The sequence below is a fragment of the Sus scrofa genome, chromosome 4 (genome assembly GCF_000003025.6).
Source record: "Sus scrofa isolate TJ Tabasco breed Duroc chromosome 4, Sscrofa11.1, whole genome shotgun sequence".
Classification (NCBI taxonomy): domain Eukaryota; kingdom Metazoa; phylum Chordata; class Mammalia; order Artiodactyla; family Suidae; genus Sus; species Sus scrofa.
Window position 1 is genome coordinate 59,251,770 of NC_010446.5, and position 23,493 is coordinate 59,275,262.

At 41.4% G+C, this 23,493-nt stretch overlaps 1 protein-coding gene across 5 annotated transcripts; it reads left to right on the forward strand.

The window, feature by feature from the left end:
- PEX2 (peroxisomal biogenesis factor 2) lies at positions 561-18,348 on the forward strand. Of its 5 annotated transcripts, none has more exons than XM_021088533.1 (3): positions 561-689; positions 5,470-5,567; positions 16,477-18,348. In XM_021088533.1, exon 3 carries the CDS (start codon positions 16,494-16,496, stop codon positions 17,409-17,411), a length of 918 nt encoding a protein of 305 aa, XP_020944192.1. In that variant the 5' UTR covers positions 561-689; positions 5,470-5,567; positions 16,477-16,493; the 3' UTR covers positions 17,412-18,348. The 5 variants fall into 5 exon arrangements, with proteins under 5 accessions (XP_020944192.1, XP_005663074.1, XP_020944191.1 ...); XM_005663017.3 differs by lacking the exon at positions 5,470-5,567 and adding an exon at positions 12,420-14,623; XM_021088532.1 differs by lacking the exon at positions 5,470-5,567 and adding an exon at positions 1,325-3,648 and having other exon boundaries at positions 563-689.

Consider the following 23,493-nt stretch of genomic DNA (forward strand, 5'->3'; position numbering starts at 1 on the left):
TAGACCGGGTCACCTGCCTTCCTGGGCCCGCAGAGGTCAACAAGCCACCACTCACGGCTGCCACGCACCCCCAAACAGCCCCACAGGTGACGCCCCACTCGGAAGCTCCCTTCTCCACTGGGCCATCCCGAGGTGGGCCCTCCACCCACGGCAGCGAAGAGGCCCGAACAGGCGGAGGCGCCCCGCCGCCACTCGGCGGCGCTTGTCCGGAAGCCGGCTGCCGGCGTCCGAAGACAGGGAAAGCCCTGCCCTCGAGAGCCCCGGCCTCCCCGCGGCCCCTCGACACCAAGGCCTCGCCACGCGCGGCCCCAGACCCGGGGCTACCGGGTTCGCGACTTTCCTGCCAATCAGAAACGGCTTTCCTCATCTGCCTGTAGACCAACCAGCGCGCGCGAACATACTCTTCGGCTCTTCGGCCTTTCTGCCCTTCGGCTTTTCGGCTCTTCGGCTCTTCGGCTCTTCGGCTCCTCCGTGGCTGGTCCCTCCCCTGCCTTCCGCAGCGCGCTAAAGCGTATTTCTGATTGGTTTAGTTTCCCCTTTTTTCCCGACACTTCCGGGTCCTGCGTCACTCCGTAAACCCGCGAGTTCCGGAAGCCTGGGGAACCTAGGTTCTGCTAGGAAAAGCCAAGTTTACCAGAGAATGTTTCAGGAACAGTTACTTGGAGTGGGGCGTTTCTCAGACTCCTAAGGTCAGTGTCGCCCGAGAGAGCTGGCGTGCAAACCTGAGAGCTTGCTTACAGCTGGGAGGGCGTGGAGTTTCACGACCTTGTAATTGTCGCCCTTTGCTTGTTTCCCAGTTTTATTGGCTTCCTTGTCTTTCTGGAAGAGGCAAATAAAAGTCCGGTTTGGGGGGAAGGCAATGGAGCAAACCTAAACCCCTAAAAGTAGTCTTAGGGTCGCAGCCTTAGAAAGAAGAAAAAAAAAAAAGGCAAACTCTGCTAGACTTAAGCTCATTTGCATTCTACGAAGTGACTTTCTAAACACATTTGGAAATCTTTTCCTCGCACTTGGCGTTGAGATTTAACTCTTATTCGGCTTAAGAATTATTCAGGGTCAAAACTTTAATATTTGATGGCTCGTGTAAAACGTTCTATTTGGTACCAGAAAAAAAATGAGTATGCTTAAGTTTCCAACACTTTTGAAAGCCTCTGAACTCAAAAGCACTTCTCATTTTCTTGGGGAGAAAGAGCTATTGGGGATTTTCTTAGAAAATTGCTTGCGATGTGTTCGTTATACTTATTGATTTTTGAGAAAAAATGGGATGTAGAAATCATCTTTATTCTGAGGCCTTAAATTAAAAGACATTATTTACTTATTTCTTTAGGTTCCATTGTCCCAGAATACTACATTTAGTGAAAAGGGACTGTTTCAGAATGAGACCAAGTTTTTGACCGGTCACGTCCAACATGTCTGGAATTCTGTGACGTCCCTGGAAAACTTCTACCTGAACAATTTCAAGCAATTACAGGGAGGCTGAGGCTCCATCCAGACCACAGTTTGTAGTCTAAACACCTTCTCCTCATGAGTTGCCTTTAGTTAAGCCTGAACAGAATAAACTTGGAGATGGCCGACTCTACCTTTTTCTTTTTCACTTTATCTTCTCCCTGATCTCGACCATTTTATCCATTACTTGTATCCAGAAAGATTATTAGAGTTGAGTGGTCTTGAGCCAGAAGGAGATTTGGAAGAAGAGAATGGAATTACCTACAGGTCAAAAAGAGAACCTCTTATTTTGTCCTTTAAAAAAAAGAGGAAAGGAAATAGAATAGAACACAGTAGAAAGAATGCTGGACTCAGGCAAGAGAATTGAGTTCTACTTCGGACTCTGGTTTTGTTTTGGTTTTTTTTTGACTAGCTCTACCTCTTGGCCTTATTCTCATTTTTAGAAATTAGGAGTTGTACTCAATCTGTGATTTTAAAACGGTTCCATAGAAATTTCCTGCAGAGCCAAGCAGAGAAGAGAAAGAGCCAGCAGACCCTCAGCAGTATTTTATGAGACCAGCCATTTTTTGTGTTCTGCTTGAAAAACAGGGGTCCTGTTAGGAATATTAAATTCACATCTTTGAGTAGATGATCTGTTTCCTTATGGGGTTAAAATTTTGTTTCCTAGGATAATCATTCTTAGTGTGCATTACAGATGCTTTAATAATAAAATATATATGTTCAGAGTTAATTCATTAACAAAAGCCACAAACCTCTCTATATTTAATCTTCTTTAATAGCTACAAATTTTAAATTTAATTCTTTCTTTATTATCAGAATCATAATTTCTTTTATTTTTCTCTCTTCCCCTTATTTTTTTCTAATTTTAGCCATAAATTTTTGTTTATATTCAAAGCTCATAATAATAATAGGGCAGATATTTTCCATTTAACGTATTGAGTAGCTGAACCTTATTTTTTTTAATGAGAGTTTATTTCAGGTTGTCTCATTTTTTTGGGGGGGGTTCATTTTTGCCACACAGTAGTATGTGGGAATTCCTGCACCAGGGATCAAATCTGTGCCCCACAGCAGCAACCAGAGCCACAGTGGTGAGAACACAGGAGCCTCAACCCATTAGGCTAGCAGAGAATTCCCAGTAGCTAAACCTTAAAGATGTTAGCAGTCTTGCTTAGCATCACCTTGCTAGTAAAGTTTCAAGTCCTGGCCCACATTTTCCTCATAGCATCAGGTAAATTTTACTTTTATTTGCCTCTTGAACTCCACCATGCCCGGTTCCTGTTAAACCAGGCAAAGGTATGCAATATGCACAATCTTTATTTCTGGACAAAGGTTCTGCTTATAATCACTGGCTCCTTTTTTCCTCCCTTGATTACCTCGGTTGGAAAACCTAGAAGCAAATTGGATGTTCCCTTTTTTCTTTTCACTGTGAAACAACAGCAGTTTCTAAACATTCCATGTTCTTCCCCAGTTCCTTGGGAGTGTAGAAGAAACCTCAGAAGAAAAGGCCTGAACTGCTCCAGTTTCCCCACATCTATCATCCTAGTGCTGTGATTTCTGGGCAGGAATGTGGAAGCAGGAAAGAGGATGTCTAGCACCTTCTGCCTTTCCATTTGTGGGCTATTAACTTCCCAACCTCTTCCCCTCTGTGAATTCAAATTGCCCTTTTCTGGAGTTCCTGCTGTGATACAGTGGGTTAAGAATCCGACCGACTGTATCAGACCGACTGTACCAGCTCGCTGTGGAGGTTTAGATTTCATCCCCAGCCTGGCACACTGGGTTAAAGGATCCAGAACAGCATAGGTCACAGCTGCAGATCAGATTCAGTCCCTAGCCCAGCCTGCGGACTTCCATATGTCATAGGTATGGCTATACAAAAAAGGGGAAAAAAAGCCCTTTTATAGGTTCCTTTTTGTTTATTTACTTATTTATTTTTGGCCTCACCAAAGTCATGTAGAAGTTCCAGGGCCAAGGATCTAACCCAAGCCACATCAGAGACCAGAGCAGCTACAGTGATGACACAGGATCCTTAACGGGCTGAGCCACCATGAAACCCCAGATTGCTTTTTTTTTTCTTACCTGCCTGTGCCTAAGGAGAAATGAAATTTCGTCTCAGTCATTTTTCCTTTCTTCTTACTACTAAACCCTAAAAACCAGGTGCTCTACAATGATTCTGTTTTGATTATGCACATCTGTTCCTTTCTTCAGGTGAGTTGGCCTTACCTCTGCTTCACATATTGTATGTGTTCATTACAGTTAAATGAATGCTCGACCCTCCTTTTTTTCATCTGCATATTCTGGTTCGGATTCGACATTCAGTCACTTTGAAGGGTTCTCTGACCACATGGAAAGGCAGGGAAAGTAGATGAGGTGCTTCTCAGGCAACACAGGAACTTTCCCACATTCCTTTAAACTCTTCCTCCATCCACAGTCCCAAGATTTGACTGGCAGTCTGGTCTTGGGAATATTCTGAAGGGAAAAATGTTTGCTTTCAGTTCTGCAGGATTGAATTTGGTCCAAGATTACCAAATATCCATACCCCTAACTTCCTTTTGTGTGTTCCACCATTTCTCTAGTGTTACCAGAAATTTACCAATGGCCAGCTGGACCTTAAACAGTTGGTCAGTCTTCTCTTAATTTTTAACTTCTCGGCATTCCAGTCAAGGCTCAGTGGTAACAAATTCAACTGGTATTCATGAGGATGAGGGTTCGATCCCTGGCCTTGATCCAGCATTGCCATGTCCTGTGGTATAAGTTGCAGACACAACTTGGATCTGGCATTGCTGTGGCTGTGGTGCAAGGTGACAGCTGCAGCTCCCATTCGACCCCTAGCTTGGGAACTTTCATAGGCTGCCAGTGCAGCCCTAAAAAGACAAAAAAAAAAATTTTTTTGATTTCTTAAAATTGGTGTAATATTTACTGGGTTATGAGGATTAAATAAGATGAAGACCTGTGAAGAAAACATCTAGTGCCTCATTCATAAACCATATCACGTGATACTTCCTCCTTTTCCATTGCCAAAACTTCTGTTACCTTGTGGCTGTTTTCACATTCTGTCCAGTGCCCTAAAATGTGCAATTAAACATGTGTTCCAGAAATCTTCACGTCATTTAGAATTCTCAGGCAATTAGATCCTAAAGTCCTCTTCCAAGTTTATAGAGTACTTACAGATCTAGTTGCTCTGTCAGTCTCACTTGGCTCTTGTTTGTTCATCCTCAGGTTGCATTTTTTTGCTGTAGTTCCTGCCTATACTCTTCATCCATCGCTTAGTACTTAGCCTCTTAAACAGCCCCGTCTGCACATCCTGCTGTGCTGTCCTGAAGTGTTTATGTTCCTCTTTCAGGTCCATCATCACCGAGGACACTGGTACCACAGATGGTCCTGCTATTGTTAATTGGGTTCATCAGTCAGCTCATCTCTCTGTGCCTCAGTTTCCTTGTGTTAAAAATAATAAGAGAATCTTGTAAGGATTAAATGATTGAATACTGAATTTTGCAAAGGGCACTTAGTGGTGGTAGTCGCTTATTAGCACTCCATAACCAGGACCTAAGTGGTGTAGGTTTACTGCAGTTGTAAACGCACAAATTGGTTGGGATTGTCTTCCATCAGGCTGTGCTCTTTTTTTCCATGAGGACTAAGTCTCTGTCTTGTGGATACTGTTCTGATCTCTCCATTTTCTCTAGCCTTCTCCAAACTCATGTTCAATGTTAGCATTTTTGCAGTCAGAAGTAACTGTCCTGTCCTGTCCTCTTCTTTTTTCTTCTTTTTCTCTTTCTTTTCCAGGGTTTTCTAAAACAATTCCTGTAAGGATTCAAGAGAGGTAGATTTTGCAGTGTTTTATTCAGTTTTTTTGTTTTTTTTTTTTAAATAAACTGCTAAAGAGTATATATAGTGTGGCAAATGACTTGTCCAGAGTCACACCGATCCTACCGCCCGTTGGTGAACCTGGGTTAGAACACAGCGCTAAACAGAAGCAGAGTGACTCTTCTCCCCCACATGCTCACCGATACTTGCTCTTTATTTCCACAGTGTGCCTTCTCTCTCCAAGACTCCGAAGTATCGACTTTCTGAAAGAAAAGATTCTGAGGGCCATGCTATTTCCTTACAGATGTATTTGTAAAGCGAGGGTGAGATATGGACAATTCTGTTTTGGGGTTTAAGGAAAGTATTTTGTGTTACTTTTAGATACTTGAGTAAATAAACTGTAAGGGAAATAGGTAAGGTGCTCAATTATGCCAGACTAATTATAGTCTTAAAGATAGTAGTCTTTGAGTTGAATTCCCTCTTCAAACAAAAAGTGTATTTCCCTTCCGCTAGAGCAGGTTACTTATCGTTGTTCATCTTTTTGAGAAATGCATGCTATTTTGAAGTTTATCCTTCAGATTTATTTTGGAAACATTCTGTTGTATACCCACTACCACCACTCTCCCCTGCAAAAAAAATTCCATTTGGAATTTGATGAAGATAGCCTTTAAGAGTAATAGATCTAGTGTCCATAAGGGAATTTTTTAATTCTGCATGTCTTATCTGTATCCAAATGAGCACAATTAGGATTTATAACATCAGATCTCTGTAAACTAGTTTACATTTGATGAAAGAGAGAAACAGAAGAGCAGTGACAAGTCACTTAGCAAGCGCGTGGAAGAAGTGGGATTTGAACTTGCAGTTGTTGATTTCTAGGCGTGTTCACAGTGCCAGAGGTCACAGTGTTCTGATGAGTCCCAGCCATAGCTTTTTCTCTTTTGCTCCTGTTTGAAATGTGTTCTGGGAATCAGTGTCCTGTTAAATCTCTCTTTGATGCATGTCCCATTTATTAGTATTGATTTCAATACAATGGACAGTAAATCTATCTGACTACACAAAGGAAATGAAATAGTAAAGTATAGGTTCAGAGCTTCAGATCTTGGGTTATAGAACTTTATTCTTATAACCTCCTAATATGAAATGCTGGTTAAAATTTCTTTTTTTTTTTCTGTAAGTGATTTATTTTTTTTAAATGATTTTTATTTTTTCCATTATAGTTGGTTTACAGTGTTCTGTCAGTTTTCTATTCTACAGCAAAGTGACCCAGTCACACATACACATATACATTCTTTTTCTCACATTATCCTCCATCATGCTTCAAAAAGGAAAAAAATGAATATATGGGTGTCATCCATTTTGGTTACGAGAACCCTTAGGATAGCATGGCAGCAACATTGTCATACTAAAAATGAGTTGGTTATTATAGATCTGGAAGAGGAGAGCCTGGCAAGAGATGCATGGATGGGTTTGAAACCTTAGCAATTCCTTGGGAATCATGTGTTTCTGCTAACAAAGTTTACAGGACTGTAAATTTAAATGTAGAATTTTTGTAGGCAGTATGCATTGACAGATATGCCTAATGGTAATACATCTAGTCCTGAGCGTCTCAGAACAGGTCAATAATAATGTGTGTATTGATAGCAGCAATGGAGGAGATGTTACTTGGTATTATAGCTAAAAATCCATGTCATCCCCTTAATCATAATTACATTAATATTGACAGGCCCTTGACAATACCCACATTATTATTGATAGATTTCTGTCAATAGCATGTTTTTAAATAAAATATATTCATTCATAATTTGTACTTTACTCAATAAAAGCGCTGGAACACATCCTGAAAAATTCTTCCCTCTTTAGTGAGATACAATCATTTGTTTGGTTTTGGAATGCAATAGAGATGACAAAGTTTTATTTGGGGAATGAAAAGCTTGAAGGGAAAGCGTGAGTTATTTAAGGGGTAAGGTCATCTATTCGCCACTCTTTGCAAACAAATTTTCAGTTGTTTTTTTTCCTGTGAAAGAAAAGCATTGTGACATGTCTCGTGATAAAATGTCAGCAGGAGACCTTTTTAAGAGTTTTTAGCCCTAGATCATTTTGTCTGAAACGTATTTATGTGACAAGTTAATCACGCTAACCCTCGTAGATGCTATACTTTTTATCTGGTCTTGACTTTGCCTTAAGGATCTTTTTCACATGTCCTTAACATAGTGTCCTTCACTAAACACTCATTTATTGAATGCCAATTATACTTCTAATTAATTATTGTTATATGTCTCTTTGTATGGCCATAAATGTTTCCCCCAGGGTTAGCTTTTTAGAATCTTAACTAAGTATAGTTTGGGAAATGCGGAGGGAGAGGGTGATAGGATTGTGTATTAAAAGAATGAGATTTCATGGCAGTGTAGGAAAAAGCATCACCTGTTTTTGGCATTCCCAGAAAAACAAATTTGAATTAAATAATTAAATCTGATGGTGTTTGTTTCAATTCAAAGCAATCCCAACTTAAAAAAAAAAAAAGTTTCCTTTATATTTTATTTTTTAACCTATTCGTGTTTGAACCTACTTTTGGGAACCCAGGTATTAACCTGCAAGAACCATTAGTATGGGAATTCCCATTGTGGCTCAGTAGTAATGATCCTGACTAATACTCATGAGGACATGGGTTCGATACCTGGCCTCACTCAGTGGGTTAAGGATCCTGTGTTGCCTTGAGCTGTGTTGTAAGTCTCAGATGAGGCTCAGATCTGGCGTGTCTGTAGCTGTGGTGTAGGCCAGCTGCTACAGCCCTGATTAGACCCCTAGCCTGGGACTTTCCATATGCAGGGTGTGGCCCTAAAGAGACAAAAAAAGAACCATTAATATGGAATTTTTAACCCTTACTTAAATTTTTGAGAGTTGAAGTAGACTGACCAATAGTTGGGTGTGGTTAGCGGTCAGTGTGGCAGTCAGAAAAAGTATTGATTTTCCAGGAAAGTTGGGGATTTTTGATTGGAAAGTGTGAGGACACCATCATCTTTTTTATTTTCATAGTTCTCAGTGAAGCAAGTTAAATTACTATGACCTGTTCAGAAAGTTATTAATAAGCACTTTAGTTAAGGCCGTTGAAACATCGCAGGGATCCTTTAATTGGTCTTCCAGAATTGAGGTTTTCCTTTCCTTCGTCTTATTGAACTCTGCCATCAGATTAATCTCTTAAAATTGATATCCTGTTTTGTCTCTTCTCTTCAATGATTACTCATTCCTCCAAAATCAATCTAATTTCCTTAAAACTGGGTCTTTTTGCAGGGGGTTGACTTTTCAGCCTGTCTCTCCTGACACACGGGTCTGCTCTGGTGACAGGAGATGACTTGTTTCTTTACTTCCTAACAAGGGCAGCCACATCCATGGGGATTAAATGACGAAGGGCATGGCTCCTGTTGGAACCCGCCCCTGTGTTTCCCAGGTAGGCGATGGCTGGGGTCAGTGCCTGCACCTTTCTGGAGTTTGCACACCATTAAATGCCATTTTACCTTTTTCTGTTCCAGAGAGTTTTGTGATCCTTTAGGATGTTTTCATATTTCGAGATTCATTCTTTGCTTCAGAGATCAGTAGCTATTCTTGATTACACTAAACATTCTATACCTTTAAAAATGCTCGAATAAAAGGAAATTAACAGAGAGTTAAATATATGGATCAAATCCCTGGTTCTTAGGAGAATACCTGGCATTTTGTAGGCACTCAAGATGCATCGGTTAAATTGAGGAGCAGTTTGTCAGAGAATTAGAATTCACTGAAACACAAACTTCTTACATTAAATGGAGAATAACTTTATGTGATTTAAAGGCCTTGTTGGCATTGTTTGTGTTCTTCACCTATTATGAGCAAATCTTATTGACCAGCAGTGGAGGGAAGATGGTCCATAATCAAATTAATTGAACTTCTAGCGATTTTGATTTCATCAGTTTCTTCTCTTCCTGAGTGCTTCCCTTCTCTAACGCCAGTGTTCTAGAATACCTGTACCCACCAGGCCCTGTTCAGCAAAGCACCCTCCAGTCAGATTTTATCAGTGTGCCTTCCTGAGGTTTCTTTGCTTCTGGGTAATAGGCATAACTCTGAGGATGGGGGTGGAACACCTCAGAGAGCAGGTCATCCAAGACCATCACCATTCCCTGGGAATCCACACCCCAGCATCTCCTTCCAGATACAATGCAGGTTAAGGGTGTCATGTAGTTCTCATGTGGTGCACGGGGTTAAGGAAGGATCTGGCATTGTCACTGCATTGGCTTAAGTTGCTGCTGTGATGTGGGTTCAATCACTGGCTCAGGAACATCTACATGCCATGGGCATGGGCAAAAAAAAAAAAGGTGTGATGAGCGCTGCCCCTTCCCATCCACGCCCCCCCCCAACGCCCGCATCATGGTGACATCATGTTCACTGTGTAGCTGGCACAATTATATTTTAATGGTGTAATCAGTATTTCCTGGGAAAAAAATCCTTTTACTACAGGTTGATTGAGGCATTCAATGAGTAATAATGAAGATTTCAGTCTTTTGAAGTGAGACTTGGCAAAATCTACTGAGTCCGCTTCTCCTTCCGCTCATCCCTAGCCAAAGTAACAATAATACAGTCATAATACTGCTTCCCCATTTCCAAACCATGTTCACAACATTATCTGCTTTAATCTCAGCAACACTGTGAGGTGACTGTTCATGGCCAACTTCTAGAAGAATCTGAAGCCAATGACTTTTTTTTTTTTTTTTAATTTATTTTTTGTCTTTTTGCTATTTCTTGGTCCGCTCCCGCGGCATATGGAGGTTCCCAGGCTAGGGGTCCACTCGGAACTGTAGCCCCCGGCCTATGCCAGAGCCACAGCAACGCGGGATCCGAGCCGCATCTGCAACCTACACCACAGCTCACGGCAACGCCGGATCCTTAACCCACTGAGCAAGGCCAGGGACCGAACCCGCAACCTCATGGTTCCTAGTCGGATTCGTTAACCACTGTGCCACGACGGGAACTCCAGCCAATGACTTTTTTAAGATCGCAGAGCGACGAAGTGACAAGCCAGAGCTTGAGCCTAAGCCTATCTGCTTTTCAACCTGTCCTTTCTCGTAGGTCACAGCTGCCAGCCCAGGAAGATAGAGCATGGGGGGGGGGGGGGGCAGGGGTTCTACTTTCACAAACCATGGTGTGTAGTGGACAGTGTCTGTTCTATGTTTACAACTAAAAGAAGTCACAAAAAAAAAGACTAAAATGTTGGAAACAAAAACCTAACACAGAACAATACAGAAACAAACTATTCATCTGAGCGAGCAAAGGCCGAAGTGCAGTTTAATAATAGTCTTCTGGTCTAGTAAAGAGTCTCACGGAGGGAGGAGACCGAGTCCAGCTGTTCTTAATCTGCACCGAGGCCAGGACTGGGGCAAAGAAGAGGAAAGAAAAAAAAAAATCTTAAACTGTAACAGAAGGGATAAGGACGAATTTTTTGATAATAAGAACTGTTAACTATTGGATTGGTCAGAGAATATGTTAAGTCTTCTGGCAGCCATTAACAATTCCCTGTCTTTCCTAAATGTTCTTTAGTATGATTCCTCCAGAAATGAGAAATGAGGAAAAGATGGTTCTTCTGAGAAACCACTCTCTCTGACTAGTCTCTCCCTCGGCACAAGTGAGGAAGCTGAGAGGCATCGCTCACCACCCCCAGTTCACCTGGATGCGCTCAAGCAGTGTTCAGTCAGTCCCTTGCCACTCGCTACCCAACTACTTATTTCACTGCATGTGGGTTCACCAGACACTTACTGAGCAACTGCCACAAGCCCATCTTCGTGGTAATTCTGTAAGATGCACAAGAACTGACTGTGACTCTGATTTTTGAAGATACATAATGGGCACAACCAGCCCTCTAACACAAGCCATGTATTTCATGTGATAACTGCGCTGAGAAAAGTAGTAATCCATCTGGTTTAATATTGGGTGCAGGGAAGGGGTGAAGGGAGGGGATTGGTAGCATTGGACTTGAATTTGATGTCTAGTACAGTCCCAGCTTTTCAAGACTACTTGGCAAATAAGAGAGCCTCCCTTATCTGGCTGACCACAGAATACGAAAGCTGGGGAAGACGCTCAGTTGTGTCCACACTGTTACAGTAGAAGAGTTAACACGTCCTAGTCCCACTTATCCTGATTATAGAATTTTGCACGAGGAAAACTGAGGTATCAAATTCACTCTCTTGGTGGCAGACACCTTGACAGCCAGGTACAAAGCGCTCTCCCTTAACTAGTTCATAATCAACCTAGGGAATGATGCGTTGACATGACTGAAATCACAATACAGAGTTGAGAGTTCAAGCCCTTGGCACACACATTTGCTGTGAGAGTTAAACAGATGATGGGAATTGGAGAGGGTTATGAAAGTTTTGTGGAGGATGTTGAAATAAGGTTGGAAGGTGAAAAGCAGATGGTGGAGTTGGTAGAGAAGGTGTTTTAGGTATGTGAGAAAAGGTACAGAGGCAGAACTGAAGGGTAGTCTGAAATTAAAGCCTCTATTGGTGAATAATGGGTGATATGGTTACATAGATGGAGTCAGAATTGGGCTAGGTTAGGCCTGAGAAGTCTGTACTTTATCCCAGGGCCAATAATGAGGTAAGAAAGAGATGATTTCATACATATGAACCTTTTTGGGGGCAGGGAGGGGGTGGCAAGGGCTACACCTGCAGCATATGGAAGTTCCCAGGCAAGGGGTCGAATCAGAGCTGCAGCTGCCAGCCTACACCACAGCCACAGCAATGCCAGATCTGAGCCACATATATGACCTATGCCACAGTTTGCAGCAACACTGGATCCTTAATCCACTGAGTGAGGCCAGAGATTGAACTCACATTCTCATGGATACTAGTGGGTTCTTAACCCACTAAGTCACAATGGGAACTCCGTGAACACAAAATTTTACAGATTTTGGTTTATGAGGTTTTTAAAATAATGGTTTAGTTTTGTTCTTAATTACATAAGTAAGTTAACTAGAGAAAATTTGTAAACTGCAGAAAAGAATGAGAAAAATAATCTCATTTACTAATTTTTTTGCGTAAGTTTTGGAATTAGTTTTCTATTGAGGTGGTTTTGAAATTTTATGCATTATCTTTGAGAACCTTGTGATACTGCCCAACCTGTCCATTAACTTGCCTGCCTCCCTTGTGCAGACCTTGGTTGGAGCCTTTAAGAGAGATCCAGGATGAGGCCTTATCTCTGTGTCCCAGGCATCTGGCAGGGCCAGGCGCTGTCTTGACGTTGCTTATAGAATGGAATCCTTGAATGGTCTCAGTCTCACAAGGACAAGCTTAACAGCAGAAAGAGAAAATTTGAATCAGTGCAAGATTGGTGACAGCCTCTCTAGACCAGCCGGAAATGAGTAGGAGGGCTGGCATGCAGCATCAGGCCATATGGATCACAGATATGGCCACAGATTGTGAATTTCACTTTGAAATGGATTAGCCCCGTATTTAACCACATCACCAGAGAACTTGCTGGGGATGCAGATTCTTGGCTCCCCATCCAGGCCAACTGAGTCAGAAACTCTGGAACAGAGGGGCTGTACTCTAATAAGTCCACCATATGATGCGATCTCAAGTTTGAAGACGGCTGGGCTATAAGCACAGAGACTATGGTTCCGTGATGTGAAGACCCCAGCAGAGAAAGAGCGAAAGGCCAAGGATGTGTGATAGCAGTGATGTCTCCAATGAAATGCCACAGTACCTGCAGTAGGAAACTATGAGAATAAGATTACACTGATACAAAGAAATCGAATGTGTTGTAAATGGACAAGATCCTTCCATCTTTAGATCACCACCTTCCTGATTGTAGTAGCATTTAAATTGATCAAGTAGATTTCAAATAGATTGGTCCCATGAGAGAGGGCTCAGTCTCAGAATCTCCGCCCAGCTCTTCTCTCCCATATCCCCATAACTGCCTCCTGAGCTTTTCTACTTAGCTGTCCCCTAGGAACCTAGGTCTCTAAAACCACACAGATTTATTATCTCTCCCTTTAAACCTATATCTCTGCATGTGTTTCCCGTTTTGGAGAATTGGACTACCATCCAGTCCATTACTCAAGTCAGTTATTTTTGGCTCCCTTCTCACTAAATCATGTCAATTCTTCCACCTTGCAGCTTTCAAAGATACCTATTTCCCTCCATCCCCATGGATACCTTTCTCATTTGGACCATCATTAGTTTCTTACTAAATCATGTTAACAATCACCTTAATTGGTCTCTGTGCCTCCCGTGTCTCAGCCTGTAATCCATTCTCCATGTGGCCAGAACAGGCAGTCTGAAATGCATGTTCGTTAGTTCTTTGCTTATGGCTATCCAGTGGCTCCCCATTACCTTCTTGATAAAATGCAGTAGACTCAGCTTGGCTTTTAGGACCTTTAGCATTGGTCTCCTGCTTTCCTTTCCAGCCTTTTCTCTGGTCCTCAGCACCCATTGTTCCCTCCATTGATATTCTTCCCTTCCTCTACCCACCTGACACTGTAATCCTTCAGGTGGCCCCATAGATCTTGCCTCTTCCATGACGCCGCCTTTGGCCTACAGAGGTCTAGTTGTGAACATAATCCTCTGAATTTTCCCTTGCACGTCATCGATCACATTGAATTGTAATTGCCTATTATTTGCAGCAAGACTCTTCCTCTCCCCCTCTTCCCACTTGCTAGATTATAGTCCCCACAAGGGTTGAGACAGTGTCTGTTCTTCCATTTTATCACTAGCTCTGGCACATTCATTGCGAAATAGCAGATGAGCAACAAACATATGTTGAAAGAAGTAGTAACCAGCGGCCTGGATATGGTAACTCGAAACAGTTTTAAAGGCCCTTGGGCGGGAATTTGTATTTGGTACACTTCACCCACCCCAGACTTTCATCCTGTTCAGTACTCCACTCGTCGACTGTTTGCGGAGTAGTACCAGGCACTGCGCTGATTGCTAAGATTCATTGGTGACAAGGCTCAATCTTTGCAACAGGGCTTATCTCTAGTGGAGGAAACAAGCAATTAAAGAGTAGTTACATGTACAGTGTATGAAGTATCAACATAGTTTATGTACTGTCAGTACATAAAGGCCAAGACAGAGTGCTAAAGAAACAGCTAGAAGAGGCCGCTAACTCAACTTTGGAGAGTCAGAAAGGAAGTGGTCCCTAAGCTAGTACTGAAAAACTTGGTACCATGTGTGTTGTTCAGTCAAAGAACAGGGAACAGACAGCAAATGTCCACTAGCGAACAAGGGAAGGAGGCCCTTTGTGACTAGAGGTGGAAGCACTAGGAAGGAAAGCAGCCTGGGGTAGATTTGGGAAGGCTCGTGTTTCCAAAGGACTCAAGTGTGGGAAATGCGCAATGCACTGAAGGAGGCAAAAGGTAAGATAGACCAATTAGATGTCATCCAGGGGAGAGCTCAGAGCAGCCAGAATGAGGGGAGGCTTAGGGATGGGGTTGGGAGGGGAGAGCCATGAATAGATTAGAAGAACAGAGGACCGGGAACTCTGACCTTACCCCCTTTCTCTCCTGTAGCTCCTGGCTAGTATGAGGCAAAGATTTCACAGAACTTGCAGCAAAAATTCTCAATAATGTAACTCTAGGTTGTTGGGTCTTGAGGGAGCTGCAGGAAGGGGGAAAAGTTAAGATCATCTCATTTATCGGTGAGAAGCATTCCTCTCACTAATCCTGTTTGAGAAGAAAACAGCACTTTTTTTTTTTTTGTCCTTTTTTTTTTTTAAGGGCCTTCTCTGTGGCATATGGAAGTTCTCAGGCTAGGGGTCAAATCAGAGCTGCAGCTGCTGGCCTACACCACAGCCACAGCAACACCAGATCCGAGCCGCATCTACAACTTATGCTGCAGCTTGCTCCTTAACCCACTGAGCAAGGCCAGGGATCAAACCCGAATCCTCATGGATACTAGTTGGGTTCTTAACCTACTGAGCAACAATGAAAACCCCTCATAGTCATTTTTGTTTCCTATTTTTCCATAATGTTTATGTAATTTTATAAAAAGATTATGAAATAATAAGAGTATAAAAGGATTTTAGAGGTTATTTTTTCTTCAGCCCTTGGTTGTAAGTGAAGAAACCTAGGCGTAGACTAGGTGAAATGACCAAGGTCACAACTGCCACACAGTTGGTGGCATTGAACTTCAGAGGGTTCTATGCCTCCTTCTCTAACTCTGTGTTCTGTTCATGCATTGGGCTTTTCAAACGCCCAGAGATCATAATCAAGCCCTGTGGGTTGAGGGCCTATTTTAGAAACTAAATTTAACAGATTTGTTATCTTAGTTTGGATTTGCCAGTTCATTAATAAAATGTAAAACATCTAAACTGGTCTCTATACCCCTTTACCACGGCAGCTGCTGGGTGGCTTAAATACACTGACTTGCACATAATAGGCATTTAATGAATGTGTTTTGAATGGCTCTTTCATACCTAGCTAGCCATTAATCAGTTTTTTCTACTTCATTGTAAAAATTCTTATCCCTTTAATACCTATTTATTCCTTAGTATATTTATAAAATGATTTCAGTGTCTATTTTTACAACATAGTGTACTTTTCTTAGAAAACTACATGCACCTTTTTAGTATCCTAATAATGACATTTCTGCATCCATGGTGCTTTCTTCTATATTTATTTTCTGTGATAGTGTGATAGAATAATAGACACTCATTTTTTTTTCTCCTAACTTCCTTCAAAAATGTAAAAATGTCCTTGAAAAAAGATTAAATGACTTGTTAAAAATATTCCTCTGGAGTCAGGAGAAGTGCTGGAAGTTAAACTGAGGTCTTGACTGACTATCCATTGCAGATGGTTCATTGTATTTATTCAGTTCATGTATTTCTCCATTAGTCATATGTTATTATTCAGCCTCATCGCTGTAAGCCTCGGGATTTTTCTCTCCCCTTAAAATATCTGACCAATGAGGATTACCTAGGGGAACATTTGTGGAAATAGGATGCACCTGGCTAAAACTTATTTCTTTGATGAAGAGGGCCCCCCCCCAAAAAAAAGTAGAAAAGATGAGAAAAGAAAGGGAAGGAGAGAGGGAAGAGAAAGAGGAAGTTCCAAGAAGTGCTTGTTCACTGGGCTGCTTTGATGCTACTGAAAGGCCCATCTCCTCTGTGTCCTGTGTTGTATGTGTGTCACCGTTTTCTAAGTGTAAATCAAGAAGGTAGTACAAGACAGCAGCTTATTTGGTGATGGTCTCTAATTGTACTTTTTCCTAGAAACCTTCAGAGAAGGCATGGCTTCCAGAGACGAGAATTCAAAGCAGGCAAACAGAGTGCTCAGAATCAGTCAGTTGGATGCACTTGAACTAAACAAGGCCCTGGAGCAGCTCGTTTGGTCCCAGTTTACTCAGTGCTTTCATGGATTTAAGCCAGGGCTATTAGCCCGCTTTGAACCAGAGGTGAAAGCATTCTTGTGGCTTTTCTTGTGGAGATTCACCATCTACTCTAAAAATGCCACAGTGGGACAGTCAGTTTTGAATATTCAATACAAGAACGACTTTTCGCCAGACCTGAGATACCAGCCACCAAGTAAAACTCAAAAGCTCTGGTACGCCATCTGTACAATCGGTGGGAAGTGGCTCGAGGAACGGTGCTACGATGTGTTTCGAAACCGTCACTTCGCATCCTTCAAGAAAGCCAAACAGTGTGTGCATCTCGTGGTGGGACTTCTGAAGCTCGGCGGGTTGATTAATTTCTTAATTTTCCTTCAAAGGGGCAAGTTTGCCACTTTGACGGAACGTCTCCTGGGCATCCATTCCGTGTTTTGCAAGCCCCAAAATGTCCGTGATGTGGGCTTTGAGTATATGAATAGGGAACTCCTCTGGCACGGCTTTGCCGAGTTTCTGATTTTCCTCCTGCCCCTTGTCAATATCCAGAAGATGAAAGCCAAGCTCTCCGCCTGGTGCACCCCTGTGACGGGCGCCCCCAGTGGTGATGGTGCGTTAGGCACCAGCGGCAAACTGTGCGCTCTATGCGGGGAGTGGCCCACCATGCCCCACACCATGGGATGCCAGCACGTTTTCTGTTACTACTGCTTGAAGAGTAGCTTCTTATTCGACATGTCCTTTGCTTGCCCTAAGTGTGGCACAAAGGTGCACAGCCTGCAGCCCCTGAAATCAGGACTCGAGATGTCAGAAGTGAATACCCTTTAGAAAGCTAACCTCATTTCCTGAGAAGAGCAGCCTTATGTTTAAATCCTTAACACGAGTCATCCTAAGCACCCTCTTTAGGTATGTTTTATGAGGACATGTGTTTTTCCGCCGCTGCCGTCCCTTCCTTTCCCGGCATGACTAAATTCTCACACTGGAAACTACATGATTCTAAATATTATGATATAAATGGTCGTGTATTATTTTTTTAATCATTGCATTTAATTTTGAATGTCAAGAATAATGGATAATTTTTATCAAATGACTACTAAGAATGCTCCTTCATTCTTCTACTTCCTGAAAAGAGGTTAGACTCTTAAAGATTGTAGAGACTCTAGGATGAGTGTGTTTATTTTCAGAAATGATACCATAACATAATAAAATGACAATAGTAAGACCTGTTGTTACTGATGTCCCAAGTGTAATTTTAAGTGTTGCTCTGAAGCCAGCTTTTAAGGGGTTCAGTCAGCTTCCTTCTTGGGCAAAACAGTGGCCTCCAGATGCTCAAGACTTCCATTCTGCCAGCTTTCTGATCCTACTGGTCTGAGAGCATCTTGCCTAATAGTTCTGTCCAAGTCCAGAAACACAGGTCAGCCTGAGATGATGTGCACGGTCCTGAACTGGATGGAGAAATACTGCTCCCAGTTACTCAAATGTGGATGACCCACCTTCACGAATACAAGATGAACTGAAGTAGGGGAGAAGGCAGTTCACCCCAGGAAACTAAGATGCCATGAGGAAGAAGATGGATGCCAACCAGGTAGAAATGATAGATGCTGACTGGTATCTCCCTTTGCCTTCTGTATCCCAGAAATCCGCAGGCCATCGTTCCTTTTACCAGTGATCTAGCTTGATAAGGACATTAATAAGTAACTGAATGGTTGTTTTAGATTGCAGGTTTGAAAGGATAGAATAAAGACAAGATTTTGTGACACCACCAGTTTTGTTACAGTGTTACTTTGATAGCAAATTCTGAGTATGTGTGTACGTTATAATATTAACATGAAAATGCAGTCCTTTACACATATGCTCACAGAGTTGTCACTATTTTGGGTTTTTTGTTTTGTTTTTCCCCACAGACCCTACTGGCGCTTTGTACTATATGTGTATATACACACACACGCACACACACATATATATACACACACACACATATATACACACATATATACACACACACACATATATATACACACACACATATATATATACACACACATATATACATACACACACATATATACACACACACACACACACATATATATATATATATATATATTTTTTTTTTTTTTCTGTTTAAGGTATGTCACCCTCACTAAGCAAGAGCTGTCCTTGAGGTCAAAGCCTCTGACATTTCTGCTCATCCCTGGATAACCAGGGCCTGCCTCTTCCTCCCAGTGAATCAGTAGAGGCATCTTATTGGCTAATGACTAAACCTAACTTCACAGGTTGGGTTCTGCAGTAGCAGATGTTGAAAGGAGTTAATAGTGCAAGATAGTCATTGGGGATCAACACCTGTGAAAGGAAATGGCAAAGAAAGATGAATAAGCTGAAGCAACAGAACTGTGACGCAGGCCCGCCAGCCTCGGCCCACCTGGAGGAGAGCTCTGGAGCTGGTTTTTTCCATCTCAATGTCCTGGGTTAGGTCAAAAACCCTGGGCCTTTGGACATCTACCTCTCAGATGTTGGATGTAGCTGCTCTGGGATGGGCATGACCTCAGGTCTTGCAGCTCTGCATTCGAGACAGATCCTAAAGGTTAAAAGCCCGCTGACCCAACTGACTCCCCAGCAGCTGGACAATAAGTCCATCCTTTAAAGGGGCATCTCACTGGCCAACCTTGTGTGTATCACACCCAATACTGTCACACCATCATTTTTCTTTATAATTCCCCTTTTTTTGTTTGTCCTACTTGTAAGGATACTTGGCCAAGAGTACACAGGGGCAGCTGGTGTTCAGCTTCTAATCAGTTGGTCAGGACTGACATGTACATTTAGTGCCACCTCAGGGAGCTTCACTACAGAGATGCAGGCCTGCAGCCAAGTTGCTGTGATGGTCCCAGACTTCATCTCCCCCTGCTTTGCTCTGGCTACCAGGAGACTCACTTGAACCCCGGTGGCTTCTGTTCCCACTCCCCAGTGGCCTCAGGGTCATATTTAACTATATCATATGTTTCTGCTTTAGTGTCCAGAATAGAACATTCAGCCACAAGTGCTCCCCTTCCCCCTTTGGGAAAATAAGAACTTTTATACTAACATTTTTCTTTTCTCTCCCATGCAACTTGTTCTCAAGTCACATTTGCTTCTTGTGTATTTGGCATATCCAAGCGGCTTCATTGATTGTATCTAAAATACATCAGGCCAAGCACACACAAGGTATGCCCTCCTCCCTTTTTCCCAGGTCCCCTGCCTTTGGTACTTAGTGGCTATGGGGTTTGGACAAGTTTATTTGACTTCTCAGAGTTTCAATTTGATTACCCTGTGAAATGGACATTCAGTAATGTCTACCTCTTAGGACTGTAATAGGAATTAAGTAACAGGTCATTCTTTGAAAAATTATTTCTTGAGCCCCTCTAGGCATTCTTTTTCTGGAATCGGATATGTGTTCTTGAATAAAACAAAACCCTGGCTTTCATGGAGTTTACATTCTTAGAGGGGTGATAGACAATAAACACATATTGTAAGATCATTTCAGATGTTAGAAGTACTCTGAAGAAAATAAAATAGGCTCAGGGGATGGAGAGTGACAAGGGATGCTGTATTGAATTACATGCTCCTGGAAGTCCTGAGGAGCTGAAATTTGAAAAGATCTGAATGAAATGAGGGAGAAAGCCAAGCAGAGAAGAGGTGTCAGGATAAGAAAACACTGAGTGCCCATATCCTCAGATAAGAGTCCATTGCCTGTTCAAGGAACACCAAGAAATCAGAGTGTGCAAAAGAGGTCGGAAAGAAGGTGATAAGCTTGTACATGCCATGTTTTCACCTGTACATGCCATGGTGAAAACATGCCTGAATTTATTCTAAGTCTGAGGAAACCACCAGAAGGTTTTAAACAGAGAAATGATATGAAACTTAGATTCTTTTAAAGGATCACTATAGCTAACCTGTGGAGAGGTATGAATCAAAGCAAGAAAGCCAGGTCAAAGGCTACAGCAAATAATCAGTTGATATGAATAATTGTTATTATGTCTATTAGGATTTACATGAACAACTTCACTATCTGAAATGACCACAGATCAGGACACCTTGCAAAGCCTTCAGAAACCAAAATAAATTTTCATAGTTTCATGTACCAAAGATCTACCCATGGGGTAGTTCCTTGAATCGCCATGTAGGGGCTGCTTTATTTTGAGTAGGTTTCTAATGAACTTTCACTAACAGATTAAAAATAACAGATGAGAGATGGAGCGCTCTGGTAAAAAGCAAGCATGTTTATAGTAACAAGAAATAACAGGGAACTTGGTATCAATGGAAAAAAAGGAACTTAAACACCGTAATCTGGTAACATTTAGAGTAAGGACACACAAGCTCTGAGAGTAACTGAACAGTAATTGTGGTTTAAAAAATGACCTTGGCTCATCAATAACAGCTACCTTATAATCTGCCTCATTCAGTTAAGGAGGCAGCAACCTTAGTAGCATTGCTGTATTTGAGGGAGCCGTCAGAACGTGTTGGCACTCAGAGGCAAAGACTTGGTTCATTTGGAACATTTGCTTTTAAAAAGCTGTTTTCCCTAATGGTGCACATAAGTGAACTGTGACTGTGTTAAGAGAAGATACTTTCGGGTTTCCCGTGTGGCTCACAACATAACTACTCGGCGTTGCTTCTACAGTGGCTGTGACTGGACTCCTGGCTCGAGCTTCCATATGCATCAGGTATGGCCACTTGTTCAAAAAAAAAAATATATATATATATATATATATTTTTTTTTTTTTCAGCCACAGAACAATTCCTAACATACCTCTTAGCCAAACCAGTCAGCCAGATTATCTATAGAAGTGACATTCCATGGTTCTCTGTAGCTAAAATTCGTGAGACGTGTACTTATATTCATCACCGCAGGGAAGTTGGCCAGTATTTCACGTGTATGTTTTTTGTTTTCCTTCAAAGAGTATGTAAATCATGAGACAAGACAGAATATGCCTTTATGTTTCAAGTCATCATTTATTTTCTCTTGATATTTTCCAGAAAAAGCTTAGGATTTTTAAAATGTCATTTAAAAAGAAAAAAAAAAAAAAGTAAGTGCTGATTTGTACAAGGGCCTTTGTGGAATCCTGCCTTGAATTGTTACTCTGGCAATGAAAATGAGTCAAACAAGGTTAATCCAAGTCACTCCTGAGGCCAAGAAATTCAAAAGTTCAGTATTCAATAGGTGGTTCTCTTTCCTTATTAGCAGTAGGGTAAATTTTTCTCATTAACAGATTTGGTTCATGCCTTTGCTGAAATCCCTGAACCAATACAACATAAATCTATTTAAGTAAAGCTAATTTTAAAATCAAGAGGATGTGGGATGTGGACATGCTTATGTATCCGTTGACCTTAAGAATCTCTCTCAAGGAAATGATAAGATTTTAGATATAGATTTATTGAAATGATGTTGAGTATAGCACTATTCATAATAAATATATGAAACAATGCAAACATGCAGCAATAGAGAAATAAAATGGTATAGCTTTTTAATGAACTCAAGCAATGTAGTAAATACCATGGAAAAGCATTGTGTGCAAAAATATACATGAATGATTTTAAATATATGAGAAAATGCTTACAATTTAAATTAAAATGAATGTAGGATGTTAAATTAAGTACTGTATGATCTCAAAGATGACATAAACAGGCATGTATATCTTACCATAAATATCTAAGTAATTCAATCTTGATTTTTTGCTTTATACTTTTATTTCTCCAATTTTCCCAATACTTTTTAATTACTTATTTCTTTAAGTAATAAAGAATAAGTAAAACGAATTACTTATTTCTTTAAAATCTTGCGGCCAATTTTGCTTCAGTTTGGTTCAAAGGTAAAACATCTGCATAGATGGTAAACAAGTCCTTTAACTGTGTGAATTAAGGTGCTATAAGATCTTAAAAACCTTGGAGTACCTGTTTTTGCATTACAATAGTCTACCCTTTTTTATGGCCAACTCCAACTGTCGAAAGAGTACGAATTATTTCACGCATTTCAAATTGCATATTAAGTCTCTGACTCCTTGTAGCATATACTTTTTTTTTTTTTTTTTTTGGCTTTTTGGCTTTTTGCCATTTCTTGGGCCGCTCCCTGGGCATATGGAGGTTCCCAGGCTAGGGGTCTAATCTGAGCTGTAGCCGCCGGCCTACGCCAGAGTCACAGCAACGCGGGATCCGAGCCGCGTCTGCAACCTACACCACAGCTCACAGCAACGCCGCCGGATCCTTAACCCACTGAGCAAGGCCAGGGATTGAACCCGCAACTTCATGGTTCCTAGTCGGATTCGTTAACCACCGAGCCACGATGGGAACTCCACATACACATTTTTTAAAAAACTATTCCGAAGTATGTAGGCAACAAAAAGATAAAAATTTCCCATTCTCTTTTTCAAAAGTATTTGTACAGTATTCATAAATAAATGTACAGTATTTGTAAGTGAATGTAGTTGAAGTTACTTTAAAATATATAGGACTAAGACACCAAGTCAAAACCAAAATACTTTATATTATCAATTCACCTAAGACTATAAGAGAACCATATGTCCTCCACTAAGACACAGGGTCTGACCCAGGATTTTTTATTCCTTCCAAATGTGGACACAAAAATGCTGACATTTCTGGGTATTTTTATGGTTTGGTTTCCAATAAGACACAATACAAACTTGAACTTCAGCTGAGACTTTATCTAAATAGTCACAACTCTGAATTAGTGGAGCCAAAGGATTTACCGTCCCGTGAGGTATCAGGGATGGTTCCCTTGTAAACATTCCCTCAGTACCTGGGAAATAACATCCTCCCTCACAATGTCTTTTCTTTTAAATCTGTAAAAAAATTATAAAATACTATGGTTGTTTTCCCCTCATGGGAGATGATTATTGTTTCAAAATGCTTCGCTCCA

What these genes read in the sequence shown, in the direction of transcription:
- PEX2 (XM_005663017.3), top strand. Translation starts at nt 14,596, where the DNA reads ATGCGCAATGCACTGAAGGAGGCAAAAG. An exon ending in TGCACTGAAGGAGGCAAAAG is followed by an intron (nt 14,624 to 16,476) that starts GTAAGATAGACC and finishes ACTTTTTCCTAG; the next exon opens with AAACCTTCAGAGAAGGCATG.